Here is a 22,670-nt window from a genome sequence, read left to right as displayed (position 1 = left end):
CAAGATTTCTGACCAGTTGCTCCTTTCAAGTGCCGACCAGCCCTGCGCTGTTGATCAGCTGCTTATAACTGTCAATTTTCTGTCGATGTAAAGCTCAGTGTAACCCTTATAAACATCTATTCCTTCTAAAAGATTATTAATGATTTCTTACAGCTCAAAAACACATAATTGTTCACCAGACATTCGGCCGGACACAGTGACTGTAGCGTCGTTGTCAGAGAAGCGATTATTTCAATTTTTGCAATTTTCCTTAATCTTTGATGACAGACCTTGGTATTCCACCTGGATGGGCGTAGTTTTGCAGGACGTAGCAGTGCATGCTTTGGCAAGCTCTGTAACCATCTCAGCCCGTGTTCTGATTACACAAAAATAATTGGACTGAGTGGCAAAGTATAGGCTAATTATATTTCTAAAGCTTGGAAAAATCAGGCAAATTAGACCGAATAATAAACGAAACATGAGCTGTTTTTTTGAAAGCCCTGTATGTCTGTTTGGGGAAGATACGACACTGATATCATAATTCAGATCAAACATCTTGGTATCTTTTTGTCGTTGGACACAATTTACTCTGTCTTGCCAATGTACTGTATTTTAGTACTGTTCAGTCATATTTTCCAGTATAACATTATCATGGTCAAATTCAGTCAGATAAGTCGTTTGAAAATCTGTGCAGAAGTTTAAAGTTAGCTGCAGTTGCTACTGTGCCAGCAGTACAAGAAACCTGTGTATCTACGTAAATCGATGATTACATAAAATTTAAAAATCATCTCTCCTTGTAGGTACAATTAGGGATAAGGTTTCTTGTATGTTTAATCTGGGAGTTGAGGCAAAGATTAGGTTTATATACAACTTTTTTAAGTTAAGGTTTTGCTAGTTTGTCCTGCAAATGCATCAGGCACAGAACACATTGTGTGATGCCGGATGTAAGCCCTGCCCTTGGGCGAAATACCAAGTTTTTAGGGAGTGACATATCATGGTCATCTCATGATTTATAACAGTTTCCTCCTTTAAACCTCTATCAGTCCGTCTATCATCACACTTTCTGCTCACAATTGGCCTTTTGATTCGCTGACGATCTTACTCCTCGTGTTTTTGTTTTGTCTCCGAGCTCCCTCCATCAAAATTAAAAACGTCTGAATCAAAACGTGGTCGAGCCCTACGCGCAGTCTTGATACAACCCGACACTCTCTCTCCTCTGCCCACGTTTTCCCATCTGTTGTTGTCCATTTTGGTCTGTTTGATAGGGCTTTATTAAGGGGGGGAAAGCATTCATCTATATTTAAATACGAGCCAGACTGTGAGTGGATGCTGAAATAGCTCAGAAACATATGTTAGTGTGTCTCTGTCTGTCAGTTGAGTTGTACTGTAAGAACCGTTCCCCCCACTGTGACACAGAAATAGTAGGAATGCTCTTATTTCTCCCCCTCTCTACCTGTGGCTCGCTCTCGTACCCACCCTCCTCTTCCCCCGTGTGTCTCTCAGGATGTCTGAGAATAAACATGAGCAATTAGCAAAGACATAAAGGCAGGGCAGGGGTCAAATGAGATGTCATAACACAAATGGGTGGGCTGGCTGCACGTGAGCAGCGAGGATGATTAGTGAGCACATTCGACAGAGGCATAAACAGAGCACATTTCCCTTTGTGTCGGCACAATTTGAATAAATGCATACATGTTGAGCTGTGTGTATAGCTTATGGCCATTTGTGTTTCTTCACTTACTTTCGGTGGCAGATCTATTTTTACGTGCCTGTGTTTTGCTTGGCTCTGAAGTGGAGCTGAGCTGCAGAAGTGGATGTGGGGAAGCAGTGTTTTTGTACCCTGAGCGAAACAGGAACATGGAACAATGGCATTTTCCCCTCCATTACACCAGGCCTGGCTGGTTGCAGTCTCTGGAAGAGGGCCTTCTCTCTCTCGCTGGCCTGGGTAAATAAATGCCTGGACCAGGAAGAGAAAGAAGGGAAGGAGCCCGGTGAGCCAGTTTCTCCCCTCAGAGTAAGACCAGTATAAGAGGGATTTGGCGTGAGGATTGGAGGCTTTTTATCTGAGGCTCTTTTTATGAAGTATGTTCGGATTGGGGAAGGAGAGGGAAAGATGTGAGGAGGGACCACAGAGACCCTGCTGACTAATCAGAAGGCAGAAGTGAAAGTCCTTTTCTTGTCACATCTGGGTTACTCTGAACCGGGTGACTTCTCCGAGCTCGTTGTAGTGAGAGGCCATTTTTCAAAATCCACAGTGTGTAATTTTGTCTGTCTGCACCTGTGTCCGTGGAAAAAATATGATGCGTCGAGTTGAGCATGTGTGCAGACACTTGCGTTCCCATTAAGAACTGCCCATGTTAGACTGCATGCATTTTTATACTGTGTTACAAAGAAAATACTTAATGCACCTACTATCTCTGCTCATTACTGTTCTCTCTGTCTCTGCCTCTGTCTTCGTCTTCATTCTTCTTTATTATCTTCTTTCACAAAGTCCAAATTTGCTCTATGGGTTGATCATAAGTAGGCAGTGCTGCTGCTATGGGCACCGTGCATAGGGCAACAAGTGCTGTGGGGGCACTAACACAGCACCTAGCGGCACCTAATAAACTCCACAGGGACGCCCTCGTCCTCAGCCAACATCACTGTCTTTCAGAGGCTGTAGCAGGTCCAGTTTTGAATGGAGTGCCTAATTTTATCAGTATGTCATCTGTAATGGCTCATAAAGGATTTAAAAATTAAATATCGTATCAGCTGGAAATGACTATTTCTACCAATTCGATGATGTTTTTAGCATGCGCACATGACGTGAGCATGTCTAAATTTCTGTTTGTAAAGATTACTCAGCATCTGTCATGTGAGAAGAAGCCAATCACAGTCCCTCAACACTACAAATATAATTAATCCATTTTAAGACCCATCATGCCCATCATTTCAATAAATTAGTGAAGATCAAAGGAGTAGTTTTCTTATTTTACAACTACACTTTAAACTACAAACACACTTTAAGTGCATTGTATTTTATTTTTGAAAAGCATGGTATTTTATTTTGAAAATTAGTCTTTTATTTTGACAAGCAATATATGTTATGTCTCCATCTGTAAGTGGGCCATCGTGATAAGAGTACGCAGAATAATATGTTCATTCAGTACAGGAGACACTTTCACATTCTCTGACGGTGTGAAAAATGTGTGCAGATATCGGTATCTGCATTGGCAATTAGCCAAAATTAGTTGGAATATCAGCAAAAATCCAAGATCGTGAATCTCAAGTTTCAAAGAGAGAGCGATGACCTACTGTAATAATAATATTTTTGTACCAATTGTGACATCCTAGCTGGATGGGAAGAGAGCTAAATAAAATGCTCCAAAGTTAAGCTAAATTTTGGCAAGGCCATTTTCACAGGGGTCACTTGACCTCTCACCTCAAGATATCTGAGTGAAAAGGGATTCTAGGAGTACCCGTGAGTCTCACCGTTACAGACAGGGCAACTTTATGCCAATCTCATGCAGTTTGGGGCAAAAATCCCGCAGTTTTTTACAGGCCGCGTAAATGTGTTTTTTTCACTTATTCTAAAAATGGAGTATTTGAATATTCCTGCGTACTGAGGCCCCTAAACGGTATTGGAATTGTGTACATTGGATATAGCTGAAAATTAATTAATTAATTTCAGCTATTGGCATCATAATGCGCTATTTTAGAGGGATTTTGACTTTTTTTTTATCAGTTTTCATCATGTCAGAAAGTTACATTTTCCACCAAATCTGTGTAATAAATTGTACTAAGCCAAAAACTGCTGCAAGTTATGAGACATACTACAGCACTGCAATGGCCATCATTACTTCTATCTATTTATTACAGCTTTTTTGACTTATGACCACGAAGCACTTACATTTAGGGCATCCATGTGGACAGTTCTGCCCCTTTAATTAGGTGCTGTATTGCCACAGCAGGTATACAAGGTTTACAATAGCGTAATGCTGACTTTTTAAGAGAAAAACACAACAAGGATTAGCCTATATTTGACCGCAACCTATCATTTGACAGCCAAATATCCAGGGAGGTTATTAACAGTTGCTCATCTTGAGAAAGTCCATGCCTTTAGTTCTTCTCTCTTGGACTACTGTAATTCTCTCTTTACTACCAGCATAAGTCAACTGCTCATCTCAAGCCTCTTGACGTTTAAAAAACCTTAAGGAAAACAGATCAAATCACTGCCGTTCTTGCATCCATGCAGAGCTTTGAAGTGTGACTTATGATGATGTCTGAACAGCGGCTTCCTCAAAAGGATCTTATAACTGGGTTATTTTAGATGAGCGTCCTGGACTACTGAGATTTCATCTTTTTTAAGACATATTTATTTTTTTCACAGGTCATAGTGTCCAGTAGTATTCATAAAATGTGTTGGAACGATGGTCTGTTATTGTATGGTACAAATCTAAGTGATTGTCTCATAAAAAACAAGTCATGTATAGCATGTTAGGTGAAGCAGAGTTGAAGTTTATGTTCATGTTATTAGCTATAGGTACAGTCGGGTAGGTTTAATGATCTCCATGATGGAGATAAGCTTTGTTTGTCATGTGATTTAGATGAATTTTATTGCTACTTATATGATGATTTAAGGGCCATATTAAAATGTCCTTCATCTCTTATGACGTCTTCTAGTTGGATGATTATAAAAGACTTGATGCAGGAAGCGGGCCTTTTGTAGTAGGTTTTATTTATAGCACTGAGGAGACGAGACACAATTTTTTTTGTAAGAAGTAATGTTATTTTTTCCATGACAAATTTCACCACTATATTGCTATATTTGGTGTCTATGTGGGCTGCACACAAATGAACAACTACTATGATAAAATAAAACAAACAAATAATTAATCAAAATGAAGTAAAAGTGGAGGCAGGGTACGAAAGAGGTCAGTCCAGTTTCATGTGTTGTTTCTCTTCCTAGGTGCAAGTGGGGAACTTCCGTCACATCATCGCCAAAGTGCAGCTCGGCGGCAGCGAGCTGGCCATCGTGGTGTCCATTGTGGTGTGCTGCGTGCTGCTGCTGCTGTGCACTGTGGGTAAGTTGTGTATACATGCTCACCAGTAGATGATGGATGTGTGCCTGCTGTAGCGATGGACCCTCCAGATGTGGAACAGATAAAAGGAATTTCGGGGGTCGTAGTTTCCCGCACTTGCTTCATCCCTCTTCAGTGCCCGAAACACAAAGACCCCACTGTTCCCCTCGCTGTCTCCTCTGTCTGTGTAATATTGCCTGCGTGTGTGCGTGTGCGTGTGCACGCTCTGTTCTGTAATCTTTGTCTTTGTGTGTGTGTGTGTGTGTGTGTGTGTGTGTGTGTGTGTGTGTGTGTGTGTGTGTGTGTGTGTGTGTGTGTGTGTGTGTGTGTGTGTGTGTGTGTGTGTGTGTGCAGGGCAGGTGTAGGGGTGAAAATTGATGCTACTGTGGATTTTCACACAGTTCCTGGCTTTGAATCTGTTCTCAGATTTTCTTGTTAGATTTTTTTTGTGTGTGTGATATACAGACAAAAGAGTATTAGTGCCAGACATAAGGGGAAAAAAATATGGGAAAATATAGTTTTCAAACTATTAAGAATAAAGTTGAAAATGGTATACTTTCTCAATATTTTGACTTTATTTTCAATATTTTGTCTTTATTCTCAGCATTCTCACTTTATTGTCAATACTTTATTCCTAACATTCTAACTTTCTTTTCAATATTTCAATATTGTATCTTGATAGTTCCACTTTATTGCTTATGCCTGACCCTTAAACTCTTCCATAGACATAACTGTTGAAATAATATGTGCATAAACTTTATTCACAAACCTACACAAACTTTGAATTTCTGAGAAATTTTGCTTTACAGGCTCTCATAGTCGCATACATTGCAACATGCAAATATTTTTGACATCCTTGAAACCCATTCATTATGTTGGAAGCTGTCATTGTGTTGAGGCTGTGCGATGAAATACACTGTATATAAACTGCATTTTGTCTTTGTCAGCTCTTGTAGTGTACTGCACAAAGAGCCGAAGGGCGGAACGCTACTGGCAGAAAACTCTACTCCAAATGGAGGAGATGGAGTCCCAGATCAGAGAGGAGATCCGTAAAGGTGTGTTTACACAAGAACCCACACATGCACACACACACACGTACACACAAACACAGACATCCTCTACTATTGTACAAGCTTTGCTATTAGAGTTGTTTCACTCTCAAATGATGTTTTTGTCGATTGACATGAAAAAAGAGCTGCTAGCAAAACAGAAATATTGACCTCATATATTTGCCTGCTTGTGCACGTCTGTGTGTAAGTGTGTATGTGCATGCAAAACGTGTTTGTTTGAGTTTTTTTTCCAGGCTGAAGTGGGAGGGAGATACAACAGTTGACAGATTTGTGCCTAGTAAGCGTGACTCATAAAACACAGTGTCTGACAAATGATCAGTCACACACAAGACGCATGGAGTGGCCGCCTTGCCTCTGCTGTGTCTGTAGGAACAAGGCCTGTGTGTGAGTGTGTGCTCAGTCTATCTGAGCGTATGTGTGCATGTGTGTCTAGGGCATTAGAGTAAAGCCGTGTGAAGGCCACTACGCGTCTGTGCACCCAGATTTATGGCGTAGAGATAGGGGGGACGGATAGAGAAGAAAAAGTGGAGGGAGGAAGAGATAGGAGCGGGAGTCAGTGCCGCGAGTCCGGGGAGAGGCAGAAGCGTGGGAGGAGGAGAGGTTATTTAGTCAGAAGACGCAGATAGATTTGTGGCCGAGTTCAGGGTGAGTGTGCACAAAGCGAGGGATAGTTCTGCTGAGATGAAAGGTTTGATAAAAGCAGAAGAGGGAGTGAAGGAAGATCAAGAATTAACATATTCCAGGTTCCACAGTTCCACGCTACAGGAACGGGAGGATTCTGGTATTTGTCTGAAAAAGTGCAGCGGATGGGAAGTTTGATATTCAGGCCTGCCTGCGTCCAATCAGGAGCTGATGGCGTGAACTGACTGATGGTTTAGAGCAGATGTTCACATTAGACCACAGGCCCTCCATTTGACAGAATTTTATCTTAAGGAATACTTTCGTAGTATTTTTTTATTCTAGCTTTGAAGATAATAAAAGTCTTCATAGTCAATTGTCAAACTAAAATCTATGTAAATTACAGTAAAGACGCTCACCCCTATTTCCTCCCCTGATTGTTCCAACTTGCAAAAAATGTGATAAAAGTTTCCTTCTTTCCCTTAGGACCCCCTACAACTGACTCAAGGACCATTTTTAGTCCCCACACCCCAGTTTGAGAAGCACTGGTTTAGAAGACGCTTTAGGTTGTACTACAGAAACTTTCTGATCCCATCTTACCTGTTTCACTAAAAGCGTTCATTAAAAATAGCTGGAGGTAACATTGGCTAACTGTAGCTAACGGTAGTTAGAAGATCCTATCTTAACTGTTTAGTAGCAGGACCTGATTTGAGAAGAAAGCCATTAGAAATTAATAGTTCCTAAGTCAATTTTCTTATCCTAACTTAGGAAATCTGTATCACACAAGCATCCATTTATGATGTTGTGAATACCACGTGAAGGGGGAATTCACAGAAGCTCTTCTCGTGAACATGGTAAACACAACCCCATTTGATGGCAGCATGTGTCTGCTAACTGAGCCCACTGTCTTTTTATCTCCTGAGTTACTGATGCTAATTTCCTAAGAGTTAATTGCGGATAATGTATGTTTGAAAAAACCAACAGTTACAAAGTTGTTTAGCTTGGCAGCATGAGACATTTAGACTTGGTTGCTAGGTAACAGACATAAGATAAGATAATATTCCTAAATTTATTTATTTGATTTTTTTGGTGTAATACTAAAAAAAAAAAAAAAAAAATCCTATTTTTTACCATTCCTATCTTAATTTAAAACTTAAGATAGGAAGCTTCTAAGAAAAAAAAAGCGCAAAATTTTGGACCCTATACATTTCTGTGGGCCTCTGCCTGCATCTACTTTCATTCTAATATCTTTGTGGGCCCTCCTCACATGAGGGCCCTGTATACTCAGTCCCCTTTTTCCTCCTGAATACGGCCCCAGGAGGATAAATAACCTGGAGGAGTAATGAATTATGTTTTAAATCCCACAGGTCTAGTATTTCTTTCTACACACACACACAGTCTGAAGAAACTGGCATTGTAACCCAAATACGTCTCTCATCCTGCATCAGGAAGAGCTTCTCCATAAAGGGATCTCCAGCGTCTCATTAGAGCAGAACATTATCCTCTCCGAGAACATGCTATCCAATAAAGTGGCTCCAATATTAGCATGCAGATTCAAGGCAGTGTCTGGATATGCTGATACTGTTTCTGCAGCATGTAAAACCTCAGCTTGCACACATGTTTTGGATGAGGGCCTCAGACTGGATTTGGCTGCTCTGATTGTTGTTTGGTAAATATTTGCCTGCATGCCGTGCTGGACTGCACAATCTGGCAAAGAGAGAGAAGAAGAAGTGGAGAGGAAGGAAAAAGATCAGAGCAGGAGCATTTGGCATATTTAGTATTCAACCAGAACGTAATGCTAGATCTAGGAAATAAAATGATAAATGTCAGTGAGTGATCTAAAATTTCTCCTGCGAAATTCAGACAGATTCTCACAGATCCCACGGCAGCTTGGGAGAATTTGATGGTTATTGCATTAGCCTGTGAACAGATTTCTGACTCAATTTGCTTAGCAACAAATGAAGGAGCCAGAAACAGGATTGCGGTTTTAAAATCCCATGATTCAACCCTTCTTTTGGGCTCTTTCTGTTTCTTTTTTGTCCTTTCAGGCTTTGCAGAGCTGCAGACAGACATGACAGACCTGACCAAGGAGCTGAATCGCAGCCAGGGCATCCCCTTTTTGGAGTACAAACAGTTTGTCACGCGCACGTTCTTCCCCAAGGTGAGAAAGCCTATTTTTCCCCGCTATCTGATTTCGACTGGCACACTGACAATACCATTTTTCTCAATGGGGTTTTAGTATATTTTTTTTTGTTTCTGCATTTCGCATGTCCCACTGTTTGTAATATGCAGTTTAAAAATTCACCTTGGAACTTTTAAACACACAGTAGACGTTGAGCGAAGTGTAGCTCACTTTGGCACCCTGCAGGAGAGTTAATGTGTTCTCTATAGGTAAGCATTTTTCTGATGTGCGATCCACCCTGAAGGTAGACTGCGGGTCTATCTCTTGGTGGGTGTTTTTCCACATATACAGACAGACACAACTCAGCGGGCTTTGTCTTCCAACCACAGGCATGGACTTTCAAGGAGACAGAACAATGGCGGGCACTGAGACAAGGAAACTTTCCCCCTGATTTCTCAAAACACACTCCTCAGCTCAGCTCACACGCCCACGCTGTTTTGCAAGTTTACATGTTCTTGCGCAACGGCAGCCGCGTTGCTTTGTTGCAGTGGACACAGGACACTGTTTTCTGTCGTGAAGGAAGTGAGTGGGGGAGAGTGTTGAAAAGTTGCATGGAGGGAAACATAAATTCGAGTGTTGCTGCCTCAGTATCGTCTCTCCGTAGTTTTCCGCAAAGACGGTAAACACTCCACTCACAAGCCTTTGTGCCTCTGTTTTTCCACAACTGCTTCTCTGACACTCTAAGAAATAAAGGTGCCAGCTAAAACCATAATGGGTTCTTTCAGCTTGTGCCAATAAGGGAACCTTTCTTGGATCCTGGTAGGACCTTTGTTAGAGAACCCTTTCAGTGACTTCTTCCTAGAACCCAACATAAAGAGTTATACCTAGAACCATCTGTGAAAAGTTTCACTCAGAACCCCCTATGAGAAGTTCTACCAGGAACAATTCCATGGTATTATGATTACACTCAGAACACTCACTCTACAGAACATGTCCACACTCTATGCAGAACATGTCCATCTTCTAAGGGAACTAACAAGAGCCCACACAGGGGGTTCTACTGAGGATTTTTAAATTATACTGTATAAGAGTTTTATCTAGAACACACTTCTATAGAGAATCGTTTTATATTTCAAGGCTTTTATCTAGAACCCACTCAGAGGGTTCTACTGAGAGCCTTTATATATTTCAAGGGTTTTATGTAGAACCCATTTAGGGGGATATACAGAGAACCTTTTTATATTCCAGAGTTTTTTATCTAGAATACACTTGGGGTTCTGCGAAGAGCCCTTCTATATTCTAAGAGTTTTATTCAGAAGACACTCATGGGGATCTATGGAGAACCTTTTTATATTCCAGGGATTTTATCTACAACCCACCTAGGGGGTTCTACTAAGAACCTTTTTATATTATGGTACAACAAACCCTTGACAAAAACAATCTTTAAAGAACTGTTTCTTCCAAAAATGGTTCTTTGGTAGAAACGTTTTTACAAAGAACCCTTGACAACCACTTCAGGAAGGACCTTTGTGGAACCTTTATTTATAAGAGCGTAGATTACACACACGCAGACGCACACACAGCAGTGTTAGATGCAGACAGTTAGAATACAGGCCAAATGTAGCTGCCCTGAAATGACAGACTGTGTTGAAAGGCTGCCTCCTGGCTCTGGGTCAGTTTTTTCTCTGTAGCCATTAAGGCTCATGACGTTTTGTGTCACAGTGTCATGTTTCTTTTTCATGGTCAGTCAAGGCCTATTCAGGGCCTCGTCGAGAAATTCTGCCCTTTGGTTCCAGACTGCAAGTTTACCACCAAAGTTTCAAGGCCAGGAGCCATATTAAAGAAACTTCCTATCTTAAAGGAGATATATTTAATATATTTACTGTACCAAATCATAAAATGAGCATGGTGTGTCATCAGAGATTAAGGAAAAACATACTGAGCTGAAATAACGGCTGCTCTGACAACAAAGCTACCACCAGCATGCTCTCCTTTGAAATGTATATTTATTAGATTAGATTAAATATTCAATGCTGAATATTCACTGAATGAATTGTAAGAAATCACGAGTAATCTTTTAGAAGAAGCAGATCTTTATAACAGTTAAACTGTGCAATATATTGACTAAAGTCTCGCAGGTACTCACTGAACTTAAACTTCACATGTTGTATTTTTGGAGCAGTGGGCTTTTGTTTTTGGGATAACAGGCTTAGCTTTCCATCAACAGACAAGTGACAATTACAAATAGCTGATCAACTAACCATGTAGGACTCGTTATTTCACAGTCTCTGCCATATCTGGCAGCAATTTAAGCAATAAAAGAGCAGCCATATGGGTTAAACAAGTTAGCTAATGGTACTGTCAGCTACTGCTACCTAACACTAAAGTTAGCTACTGTCAGTTAACACTACTGTTACATAACACTAGCTTCAGCTACTGTTACCAAACACTACCGTTAGCTACTGTTAACAACAATACAGGTACTGTTAGTGAACACTACCATTAGCTAGTTTGCTACTAGTCCAGGTGGAAAAGTTTTAAGTTTAAGAATTAAGACAGCTGAACAATTAGCCTAAATTTAGGAGAATTTATTTAAGATTTTCAGATGCTTGTTTATCCCATTTTTCTTTTCTTAAGATAAGAAAACTGACTTAGGAACTACAATGCTAATGTCCCTTTTTCCTAAGTCATGTCCTCATGCTAATTACCATGGTTACCAAATAGTTTCATGACCTGTAACTGGGGACGTTTCTATAAAACGGCCCTAGCTTTTTGTTTTCCCTGCCCATCCATCTTTCTCTGTTTACAACTAGAGCTGACTTTGTATTACAGTTTTCTGTGTGTGTTTATCTGTGTTTCAGATGTGTTCCGATTACGAGAAGAGCCTCGTCCAACCCGCCTACGAGAATGATGGTCTTGGTCCCCGAGCGCTGCCAGAGACCCACCCTCTGCTGCAGGACTGGCAGGTGAGGGGTTAAGCCATTAGGATATAAGCTCAGGTTGTGCTTTCTTCTGACAGAGTGCCTTGATATGGGTCCTTTTTCACTCTCAACTGGGTCACACTGAAGCTTATTAAGGTTTTCGCAGAGGGGTTTGTTGTTGATGAGGAGTAAAGAAAAGCATATTGTGCATTTTTTGCCTTTGTGTGCTTGATAGAACGTGTGTATGTGGAGAATGACAGCGTGACTTACATGCACATATGAATACAAATGCATGTCATTCACTGGTTTCTAGTGAGTGAGACAGAAAGCTTGTCAAAAAACCCGCTGCCCACCAAGTTGATGGCAGGTTGTTGACACACTTCCCACTGGCTCATGGACAACCGAACAGTATGCTTTTCATCGAAATCTATCTCTAGTTATTGTGTATGTGTGAGTGTGTAATGGAGGGGCGGACGGGAGTGAGAGTTATAAAGAGTGAGTGGGAGAGGGAGCGTGCACTTTCACACACCTCTGCGCGAATGAAAGTGAAGGCCTGTACATGTGTGTGCGCGCACGTTAGGGAGAGAGAAAGTAACGATTGCAGCGCTGGTTTTGGGTCGGCAGCCGGGGGAGCCTGTCTAACCGTGATGAAGTGCCTTGGATCCACATCGTCTTCCCAGGAAGTGTTTTCCAGGTCACAGCAAATAAATCTCACAGGCGGGCATTTATCTTAATGGACACCCCTGTTCTCCTTCTGTCAGGCTGCAAACCACACCATATGGCTGCAGTCCAGAGGGAAGACTTCATCACACTGCTGCTTAGTCGCACCCATAGATAGACCATACTCATTAAGTCGACTCGGCACATTTAGAGACAATCACACACAGTCAGAGACCTGAGCGGGAGATACGGATAGTGTAGAGTGAGAACCAGAAGGAAGAAGCAGAAGGAAGAGCTGCGATGGAAAGATGAAGTGTTCACGAGATGGGTCACTCGAGACAAGAGGTGGTGAAATGGATTAGGGAGGGCGCAGCAGGTGTGTAATGCACTTTAGGTGAAATCACACAGAGAAATAACACTTTCATCTCCCCTTTTCCTGTCTGCAGGCCACCAACACAACAAGGCCGAACATAGAGGAGGGCATCACGCTGTTCTCCACTCTGCTCAACAACAAGCACTTCCTGATCACGTTTGTCCACGCCTTGGAGCAGCAGAAGGACTTTGCTGTGCGAGACAGGTAAATGCATCAACTGGTTGAATGAGAAACAGAAAAAGCATCCATCCAGATTGACTTCAGGCCATTATATTAGTAGAATTTATTGAATTAACTGACTAACCATTGTCCATGGCTCTTACTGATGTCTACATTCACAGCAAGGTTATTATAGTTAACAAATAAAAATAACAACTAACCAAAACAATAGTGTGTACTTACAAAACTAATTAAAACAAAGAAAATATACAAATGTCAAAATAAAAATAAACCTAACACCAGAACTAATAAAACTGTACTAAAACTATTTTTAAATGATAGAAACTGAAATAGAGTCTGATGAAACAAAGCTGAATAGAAAACGAAAATTAAAGGGAAATAAAATAAAAACTAATAATAAAAAATACTTAACTATAATTACATTGTGAAAACTACAAGACAAACAAAATAGTTTCAAGCGCAAAGCTCAAAAACAACAAAGACACAAACTCCGTGTCTCTCGTTTCCTCATAAAACCAAGTATAGCAGTACTTCATAGTGACTTAATCTGTTATTACTGTTCACCTGATACACCAAAGTAGGATAACAGAACAGAACATTGAAGCTCACTGCTTTCACATCAGCTTTCTGCCCTTTGATTGAACTTCCAGCCTAGATGGTCATGTGACTTTCCATAAAAACGTGTTCATTATCTTGAATATTACAAAGACAACCTAGTTTAACTCACAAAGTGCCCAGAATTACAGTAAACAAGATATATTATAACTGCACAAGAACAAGTTAAGTTTTAGTTATCTCAAAGTTATCTCCAGGCATTTTGGCAGACCAACAAAGTTAGCAACTAACTGGTGAACATAGTGGAGTAAATAATTGCTAAAAACCCAGATATATTTGTCTATACACATATGTAGGACTTGGTGGAGACCAAAACAGAGCAGTGGCTAAGAAATTAGGTAGCTTTAATACTTTAACTCCCCTATAATCTTTTAAAGGGCAAGTTCGGTATTCTCCAGGCTGGACCCTATTTTCCCATGTGTTTGTGTTTAAATGACTAATGGGGACGATCACTTTTGAAATTTGTCCAGTATTGAGCAAGAGCTCTGCAGCTGTGTGTGAAATTTATTCTCACCAAATGTACAAAATACACAGGAACTTGTCTTGGTGATACGGCTCAGGGAGACAAGAGAAGATAAAGGTACATATAAGGAATAGTAAAGAATGAGTTAAGAATAAGAAGTATAGAACAAGTTTGCCCTTCCGGTGATTCACAATCACCAATGCTGGTTTGGCCAAAATAAACTCTCACCAAAAGTAGATGTGAAAATTTGTCATTTCTCTCTGATTCTCTGATGTGTGACCTTCCTCTCGCTCCTCTCCTCATATTTTTTAGCTAATTTGGTGTATTATCTGCCCATTTAAAGGGATTTCAGAAATTGTTGTATCCATTAGTCACTTACACACAAATGGAAAAACAAGGTCCAGGTTTAAAAATACTAAATTAAAGTTGGTCTTTAAAAAAGTCACACAAAAGTCACAAAACAAAGTGAAGTAAAGGGAAAACTTCAACATCACAGCAGTATTTATTGTATAGCTGTTGTGTTGCTTTGCGCTGTATAAAGAAAGTGTGTCCCTTGTTCCAGTGTTTACCACTGCGGCCTTTGTGCTTGTCATGCTGTCTGTATCTGCTGCATGCAGCACAAAAATATCTTTATTGTTCAGAAAAGTTGTTTGCCCCAGCTCTATAAATAGTTGGTCATACATTAGTGTTGTTGTTTTGGTCCTGATGTCCTAAAACTCGCCAGTCATTGTGGAGAATCAGGGAAAAATTCCAGAGGCAAGACCACATCCCTGTCAGCTCAGCATCAGCACTTACTGACTGATGCAGACCCTTTCTCCTGGATTAAAGGGGCTTTGTTGGGGAAATCCCCTGCACCTCTGGACTTACTCACCCAGACACTCCCTGCATTAGATCAGGCCTTTATTTGGCTCTGCAGTCACAGGTGCCGTTGGGAGGACGAGCCCTTGTTTTTGTTTCTGTGTTGTATTTATTTTTAAATCTCAGTGACCACACACTGTCAGGGCATGTTTGTAAGAGCATGTTTTTACTCATCTGTCTCCTCTGCTAATCTGTTTTCTCACCCTTCAGATGCAGCCTGGCGTCCCTGCTCACTATCGCCCTTCATGGTAAGCTGGAGTACTACACCAGTATCATGAAAGATCTTCTGGTGGATCTGATTGATGCTTCGGCCTCCAAGAACCCCAAACTGATGCTGCGCCGCACCGAGTCTGTCGTGGAGAAAATGCTGACCAACTGGATGTCCATCTGCATGTACAGCTACCTCAAGGTGAGCATGGAAGGGAAAGAAGGAGACTCAGCAAATTATGAGCTCTGATTTTTGACCCCACCTCTCTGCCACCGGTGTTGGGGAGTAACTAGTTGCATGAAATTAAATTATATATAAAATATAACAAAGACATGCAACAGCCCTACATACATTCATACACCAGACTAATGTTAAAAGGTAAAACTATCCTAGTCTGTTAGTTACTGAGAAAAATATTAAATGAAATTACAGTTAAACTAACTAATGTAACTAATTAAAATGTTGGTGATTACAAAGAGTTACATCTGAAGATATTATTTTTGGTAAAAAGCTTATATATGGAATATATATTTATTATGTTGCTTTGCATCTTTTTAGCTGTGCTATAATTACTTCTTTTGGCATATTTCTGGACAATGCAGGTCAACATTAAGCTGCAATACCCGTACTATTAAATATGCCAGAAAAAGATTTAGTATGTCCCAATACATAGTGTGCCAAATGCAGTATGTCAAAAATACCAGGATGTCCTGCTGCATCCGGTTGCATTTTGCAGTGTGCAAGCCAGCATGGATCCTCTGACCCACATTCCTGTGTGCATCAGAAGATATGTCACATTGACTGAACCACTGAGAGAGGACAGACAGGTGACAGCTTATTGATGCTGTGTTACAAATCATACACTTATTCTTTTTTTTACTTCATGTTTCGCACTGCAGACTGCGAGAGGTGTATGAGGAAGAGGGTCAAAGTTCAAGGTGCGACGGTATGACGAAGTAGTATGTCCCAGTTGTATGCATACTGCATGAAACAGCACCTAACCCTAACCAATGTCACTGCTCATGCCTAAACCTACCCAACCCAAACCAATGAAGGCAACAAGTACTAGCCAATCAGAGTCAGAGGAGGGCGGGTCATGACTTTGATCTTCTGCCAGTCACATAAAGTAAAGCTGTGAGGTTTACACAGCCTGGTTTAAATTTATTTTGTTGGACTTTTAAGGTTAAGTTTAAAACATTTGCTAAAAAAATTATCTGTAACCTCATCCATTTTAAAATTAACCTTCCTAACTCTGTCTGCCATGTTCTGCAGGAAACAGTGGGTGAGCCTTTCTTCCTGCTGCTGTGCGCAATCAAGCAGCAGATCAATAAGGGCTCCATAGACGCCATCACAGGGAAGGCCCGCTACACCCTCAACGAGGAGTGGCTGCTCCGCGAGAATGTTGAGGCCAAGCCACAGGTCTGATACATCACTCACTCTCAGTTCATCTTTTACATCCTCCTTTGTTGTTTAGAACTCAGAGGTCAATGTCAAACTTCACTTAAATTGACTGGCAGAAAGTTTCAGTCCCGCTGAAATTCAAAACTTGCACATTTTTTCAAACTCTGAAATGTATTTCTCTTTGTTTTTGTTTTTGTCGCAGAACATCAACGTGTCCTTCCAGGGCTGCGGCATGGACTCGCTGTCTGTCAGGGTCATGCACACAGACACAATCTGCCAGGTGAAGGAAAAAATCCTAGAGGCCTTTTATAAAAACCTGCCATTCTCCCAGTGGCCCCGAGCAGAGGATGTAGACCTGGGTAAGAGCACATTTTCTCTGATTATTTTCATCCTCTCCCCTTCCCAACCCTCCGAGATATAGTAATCTCCTTTGCAAAAGGTCAATTCCTCTCATGAAGCTCAACTAACCTGAGGCTGCAATATAATAAATGACAGAATGCATCGAGGAGAGTGTACTGTGATAATCACAGAGAGTTATTGCTTTCAAAAGCCGAGCAGCCTGCAGAGCTGATTTGATTAATGGCCCGAGAATATTTCCACAGGTCGTGACACAAAGCGAGAGCACGGCCGCTCTATGTCTCGCATATTCTTTTCCAAATTTAGGATGAAATTGTCTCATATCGCTCTCTCCTCCCTTCTCCTGTCCCCTTTCTGTTCTCCTCTCCCACTTTTCTGTCCTCCAGAGTGGTTCGACTCTGGCAGCAACAGCAAGCTTCTGCAGGACCTGGATAACTCCTCAGTGATGGAGGATGGCAGGAAGAAACTCAACACAGTCTTCCATTACCAGGTGTGTATGTGTGTGTGTTTGATGTGTGAGACCACTGTGGTGGGTGTTGTCATTGGTGTACCTGTATATCCCTGATATTGTAGCAGCAACAGCGGGGGTGTTGAAGGTGAGAACTTCTTATAAATGGTGTCACTGGCTGTCCATGGGTGGGAGGACACACTCTCTGTTTCTATGTAGCTGAACACACCGTTAGTTATTGGCGCTTCTCTTTGTGTTTGTCTGCTGCTGTATGATGTTTCTTTTTATGTACAGGTCATTTACTGCAGCAGGTCTGTAGCAGAGCTGCTGTTTAAATACAGATTCTGTCTGTAGACATACAGTCTACAATAGTCTGTGTAATTATTACAATAATTAGGCAACAATTTATAATGAAAGATGGTTCAAAACAAAATAATGTTATGTTTTAAATCAGCTGATTGTTAATTACCAGTAACTGTGATATCATACATGATTTATGAATATGATTGACTTATTATTTTCTCATTATTTTGCTGTGATGCTTTACCAACCCAAACATCTGTATTTGATGTCCAGGAACTTAACAATCGACTATCTTTCTGGTGCATTTAGAAACAGCAACCGACAAATCCTACTTGTTCTACCTTCAACTTAAAGAAAACTGCTTGGAATAATCATTTGTGTATTTTGTTGGATTTTTTTCCTACAAAAAAAATGTTGTACCTCATTAAGAATTCTTAAAATTACATCTATATATTTTGTCTCATTATAAAGTCCCAGAATTTATGAACATGCAAATATTGTTCATTTCAAAAGCTTAAAGAGAAAAGGTTGCCCACATCCTGAGTAGAGGCTCCCATGAATATTATTTATTAAGAGCAATTACAATGTTTTGACGTTTGGTCTTCATCAGACCATTGTGCCAAAAATTGTGCTTAACAAATCATGTTTTTGGGAGCATCTATTTAGTCTGCGAGTGCTCTTTTCTCTTGAAATTTTGATTTTGCCTCACTTGACATCATGTTTGCATGTGTATACACTACCTTGAAGCATTATTTTCAAAAGTTCAACTGCAAAACAAAATACATCTCCTTTGTTACTGATAAGTGCATTCTCAGTTTGATCAAGAGGTTTAAATTTTTCTTATTGCACGGAGATTAAAGGCAAACACTGAAACTTTCCCTCTTCAGCAGAATAATGTGAAAACAAATCCTGTGCATGTCATTCTGCACAGTGAAGGTCAAACACTGAAGTGGAGAAGGAATGATCAAAACATTTTTTGAGTGACGGGGGTTTGGACTTTACTTGTAGTATTAAGTGTTAAAGACTGAGTCATTAATAATGGAAATTTAAATTTATAAGCCAGTTTTGACACCTACATACTGAGTACAACTGCTGATAAACTAATGATTTGTAAGTTATTTGAAAGAACAAAAGTTGTCTGCCAGTAGGATGCAGAATTATTTTTTTGTCACCAAATGCCAAATGGTTAGTGAATGTTCAAATTTTACAAGTCACCTAATAGATTACCATGGTTTTTTTTGGGTTTTTTTTTTTGGTTTTTTGGCTGGTGAGTGAAGCAAATCTACAATTCACTTGCATATTTTACCAACATTTGGCTGATGGCTGGTGCTAATTTTGTTTCCTGTTTGTTCATGCTTGTAAATCTAGTGTGGAAGCCAATCATGATCAGATATATAAAACATGCAAGTGGAATGTAGAAACCTGAAACCTCCAGTGCACAAACACTGAGAAAGGATTTTTTGATGAAGTAGGAGACTTATTGAGTCCATGTTCAGATTCTGGATTGTTTTCCAATGAGGGAGAAGTAGCTACCGTTGGAAGAATTTGTAGATAGTTTAAAATCTTTTTATTGTGGAAAATTGGACAACTTTTAGTAATAAATATATTTAGTAATTGTATGTGTCTTAAAACATGTCTGGAGGGGATCTTTAATAATAACAGTTGACATTAAATGAGCGCTCAAGAAGTTGTAACTGAAATGTACGCTTTATCAGTAATTAATATGTAGCCGATCATTTACCAGAGGTGGGGGTATGTTACGTATGTGCAAGTCACAAGAAAGTACCAAGCAAGTTCAAGTATTCATTTAAAAAAAAGTCACGTCCTTTCAAGTCAACTGTCTCACATTTAAGTGAAGTCTCAAGTCAAAAATACAAAGTCAAAGTCAAGTTGAGTCTTTAATCAATGTTAGTCAAACAGGTCTTGTATGACTTGAGTCCCCCACTTCTGTCATTTACTACATACAGCTGAAAATGAACAAATCATCACATACTACATATTTAATAAATGTACTTCAATATACATTACTTTAATAAGAATAATATGCATAAAGACACACTCATTAAAGCTTCTACAACAAACTCTCCTATGTGTTGATTTTGGAGGCCCCTGTGGACAAAAGCAGCTGTGTTTAGCATATTAACCACAAAATATGACATCAAAAAGAAAAATTATCTGAGTAAAAATCTCCTCCTGCTTCTTTTCTAACACGTGACTCACTGTAAGTCCCCCTGGGAAGATGTCAACACAAGCTTATTTCATCTGATTTCAAGGAGAATCTGACCTGGTGGCAGACATCAAGAATGACTACATAGAAATAGCAGATCTTCTCATAGATGGTCTTGTTAACTTATGTAAGTCATAATAATAAATAATAGTAATAAATATTAATAAATATTAATAAATTGAGACTGTTTCACAACCAGTTTAAAGCTCCTTGAGACTTTAAATCACACCATATAATTTTATTTATTAGATTGTAAAGCCCTCTGAGGCAAATTGTGAGTTGTGATATAGAACTACGCAAATAAAATTTGACTTCACTTAATTTTAATTACACAGTAATGAAAGAAATTAATGATTAGAAATTATCTTTGCAATAAATATATTACAAAAACTGGGATAATAAAACTTCATTTTCAACATTCATCATGAAGTATGAAGTAGAACTTGAAAAAAACAAGAAACAAGTCAAATGTCATGTCTGGTATCCCATTAAGAATGTATATGTGTATGTGTGTTTGCTTACGTCTACGTTCATCTGTGCGTGAGTAAACAGTCGTTCAGTGACCCTCGACCTTCGACCCGTTACCTGTACTTGTTAAGTGCTCTGTTTAGTTTTTGCTGAGCCGTGGGGACGGAGCTGTGAAAGCAGCGAGCTGCAGCGTGTACTAACAGTCTGGGTTCACTGGCGAGGCTGTTCAATCCATTTCACCGCGGGTTGACTTTAATGAGCCCAGCCAGGCTCCCGCAGACTCGCCACCACTCGAGTAGCACGCAAGACTGACACACACACGCACACACACCAACATATGCACCTCTCAACACCACACTCCCCTCGAGGGCATGCTTAATGACGCTGTTCTGGTGCACCCCAACTCACCCCTGACCCTGTGCCCCCTGTCTTCCCTCCCTCCCCCCCTTCCTCCTACTTCTTCTTCTTCTTCTCTCCCCTCACAGATCCCAGATGGGGCATCGCTGGCTATGAGCTTAAAAGACAAGAAAGAGAACACCCTGGGGAGAGGTGCGTCACCTTCAAACACACCCACTCCCTGTCGCTTTGTCACACACACTCACCCACACTCGGGTAAATACGTGCACTCACTCGATCACAGGAAACAGCACATGCTTAGCTGATCACAAGAACACGATACGCTCATGTAAACATGAAACCACGCACCCTCCCGTCCCCAAAAAGACACGGCGGACATCTAAATACACTCTCACCTAATAAATCACAACACATACTCTCTGCTACCGCCTCATTCACTGCTCCTTTTCTCAGTTATAGATGTATTCCATTAGCAAATGTCAGCGCGTGGGAAAAAATGCGACACAAGTTGGCCCATCGTCCAGCCTCGACCTGGAATATAATGACCGTGCGCTGCCTGTTGACAGATGAGTTTACACGCAGCCTTTAATGGGCTTGTCCGTCCGTTGTCTTGGGTCTACCTTACATAATCAGCACCAGACCAGAGCTCAGTTCTGCTCCGGCTCTGTCCATCAAAGCCTCTCCTCTCATTCATACTGGGCCAAAAATAGGCTTATGTGCACCAAACCTGGCTCTGGCTTCAAAGCGTCAAGGGGGTGTTATGAGCCTGTAGTGCTCCCTGGCTAATATAAAACACTGTCCTGTCTGCCTGTGATCAGTGTTGAGGGTCTGGACTGACGCCCGCTGGGCAGAAGCATCTCTGGCAGAGCAGCCTATAATGAGAGTACACTCACAAGGCTGCTGTGTGTGTGTTTGTCTTTGTTTTTTTTTTCTGGTGTGTGTGTGTGCACAATAATTTACTGTACTTGCTTGTATCTGTTTTGAGTTTGTGTTTGGACATATGTTGTTATATCATACATTTTAATGCGCACGTGTGTACAAGTGTGTTTGTGTTTAGATCTATATGTAAAGCAGCCAGGTTTCATGCTCTTTTCCCAGCGCTGGCTGAGCATTACCATGTCATCAGGCGGCTAGCTCCACAGCTAACTGAGCTGACTAGCTAACACTAGCTACACATAACAGCAGACAGCAGTTAGCCTACTTTAACTAACCACTAACTCTGTAGGCTAAAAGACCTTGGCGCTGTCCTCTGTCGTCAAACTGGCCTCATAACATTTAACGACATCATTATGACAAATCCAAATGGTACCTCTTTACCACTTTGAAATTCAAGAAATTATTCATGACACTGTTACAAAAGCATTTAACAGTGTAATAAAACTTAATGACATTTTTATGACAAGTCCAAAATACACCATTTTACTTGACGTCAAGGAAAATATGCTTGAGGCAGTTATAATGGTCTTATGACAGCCAGTATCTAAACCAACCACACATGACAGAATAATGTAATGTGAAAACATAAAGCTAAAAAGTTTCTTTAGGTTTGATTTTGTCAAGTTGTCGCGACAAAGACATCGAAAGGTTATGTTGTCTTGGTTAATGTTAAGTTGTCATAATAGACATTACTGGCTTGACTAATGTCAGGTTGTAATAACAAAGACATTGGCTTGATTAATGTCAAGTTCACATAACAAAGACGTCTAAATCATGGTCATCTTTGCATTAAAAAACGACTTAACTGACCAAATCACACTTAATGATGACAGTCAGAAACATTCATGAAGACTCTTTCAGGTTCATGACAGGTGTCCTGACATCATTATGACGGTTTAATGACAGTCTTACGCACGTCCCCAACTTTATTGTGTTTTCCTTAAATTTGTCACCCTTCTGTAACATTATATCACAAAACATAATTTTAAAAGATAATTGTTTATAGCATAGTAACATCTGATTTTAATGTGATGAAGAATTGAAAT

The 22,670-nt window shown here is 40.4% G+C and overlaps 1 protein-coding gene across 1 annotated transcript in view; it reads left to right on the top strand.

Annotated features, from left to right (window-relative positions):
* Positions 1-22,670, top strand: part of plxnd1 (plexin D1) — a 115,471-nt gene that overhangs the window by 78,064 nt on the left and 14,737 nt on the right. The window contains exons 20-29 of the mRNA XM_084720779.1: positions 4,928-5,042; positions 5,987-6,094; positions 8,776-8,888; positions 11,711-11,815; positions 12,877-13,007; positions 15,130-15,328; positions 16,400-16,546; positions 16,731-16,887; positions 17,272-17,375; positions 20,817-20,880. Coding sequence (XP_084576905.1) covers positions 4,928-5,042; positions 5,987-6,094; positions 8,776-8,888; positions 11,711-11,815; positions 12,877-13,007; positions 15,130-15,328; positions 16,400-16,546; positions 16,731-16,887; positions 17,272-17,375; positions 20,817-20,880 — 1,243 coding nt within the window. The remainder of the gene's footprint in view (positions 1-4,927; positions 5,043-5,986; positions 6,095-8,775; positions 8,889-11,710; positions 11,816-12,876; positions 13,008-15,129; positions 15,329-16,399; positions 16,547-16,730; positions 16,888-17,271; positions 17,376-20,816; positions 20,881-22,670) is intronic.

This window comes from Lutjanus erythropterus, chromosome 6, assembly GCF_056507025.1.
Source record: "Lutjanus erythropterus isolate fLutEry1 chromosome 6, fLutEry1.hap2, whole genome shotgun sequence".
NCBI lineage: Eukaryota > Metazoa > Chordata > Actinopteri > Lutjaniformes > Lutjanidae > Lutjanus > Lutjanus erythropterus.
The sequence above is the reverse complement of the archived record's forward strand: the minus strand, read 5'-3'. Positions and strand labels throughout refer to the sequence as shown.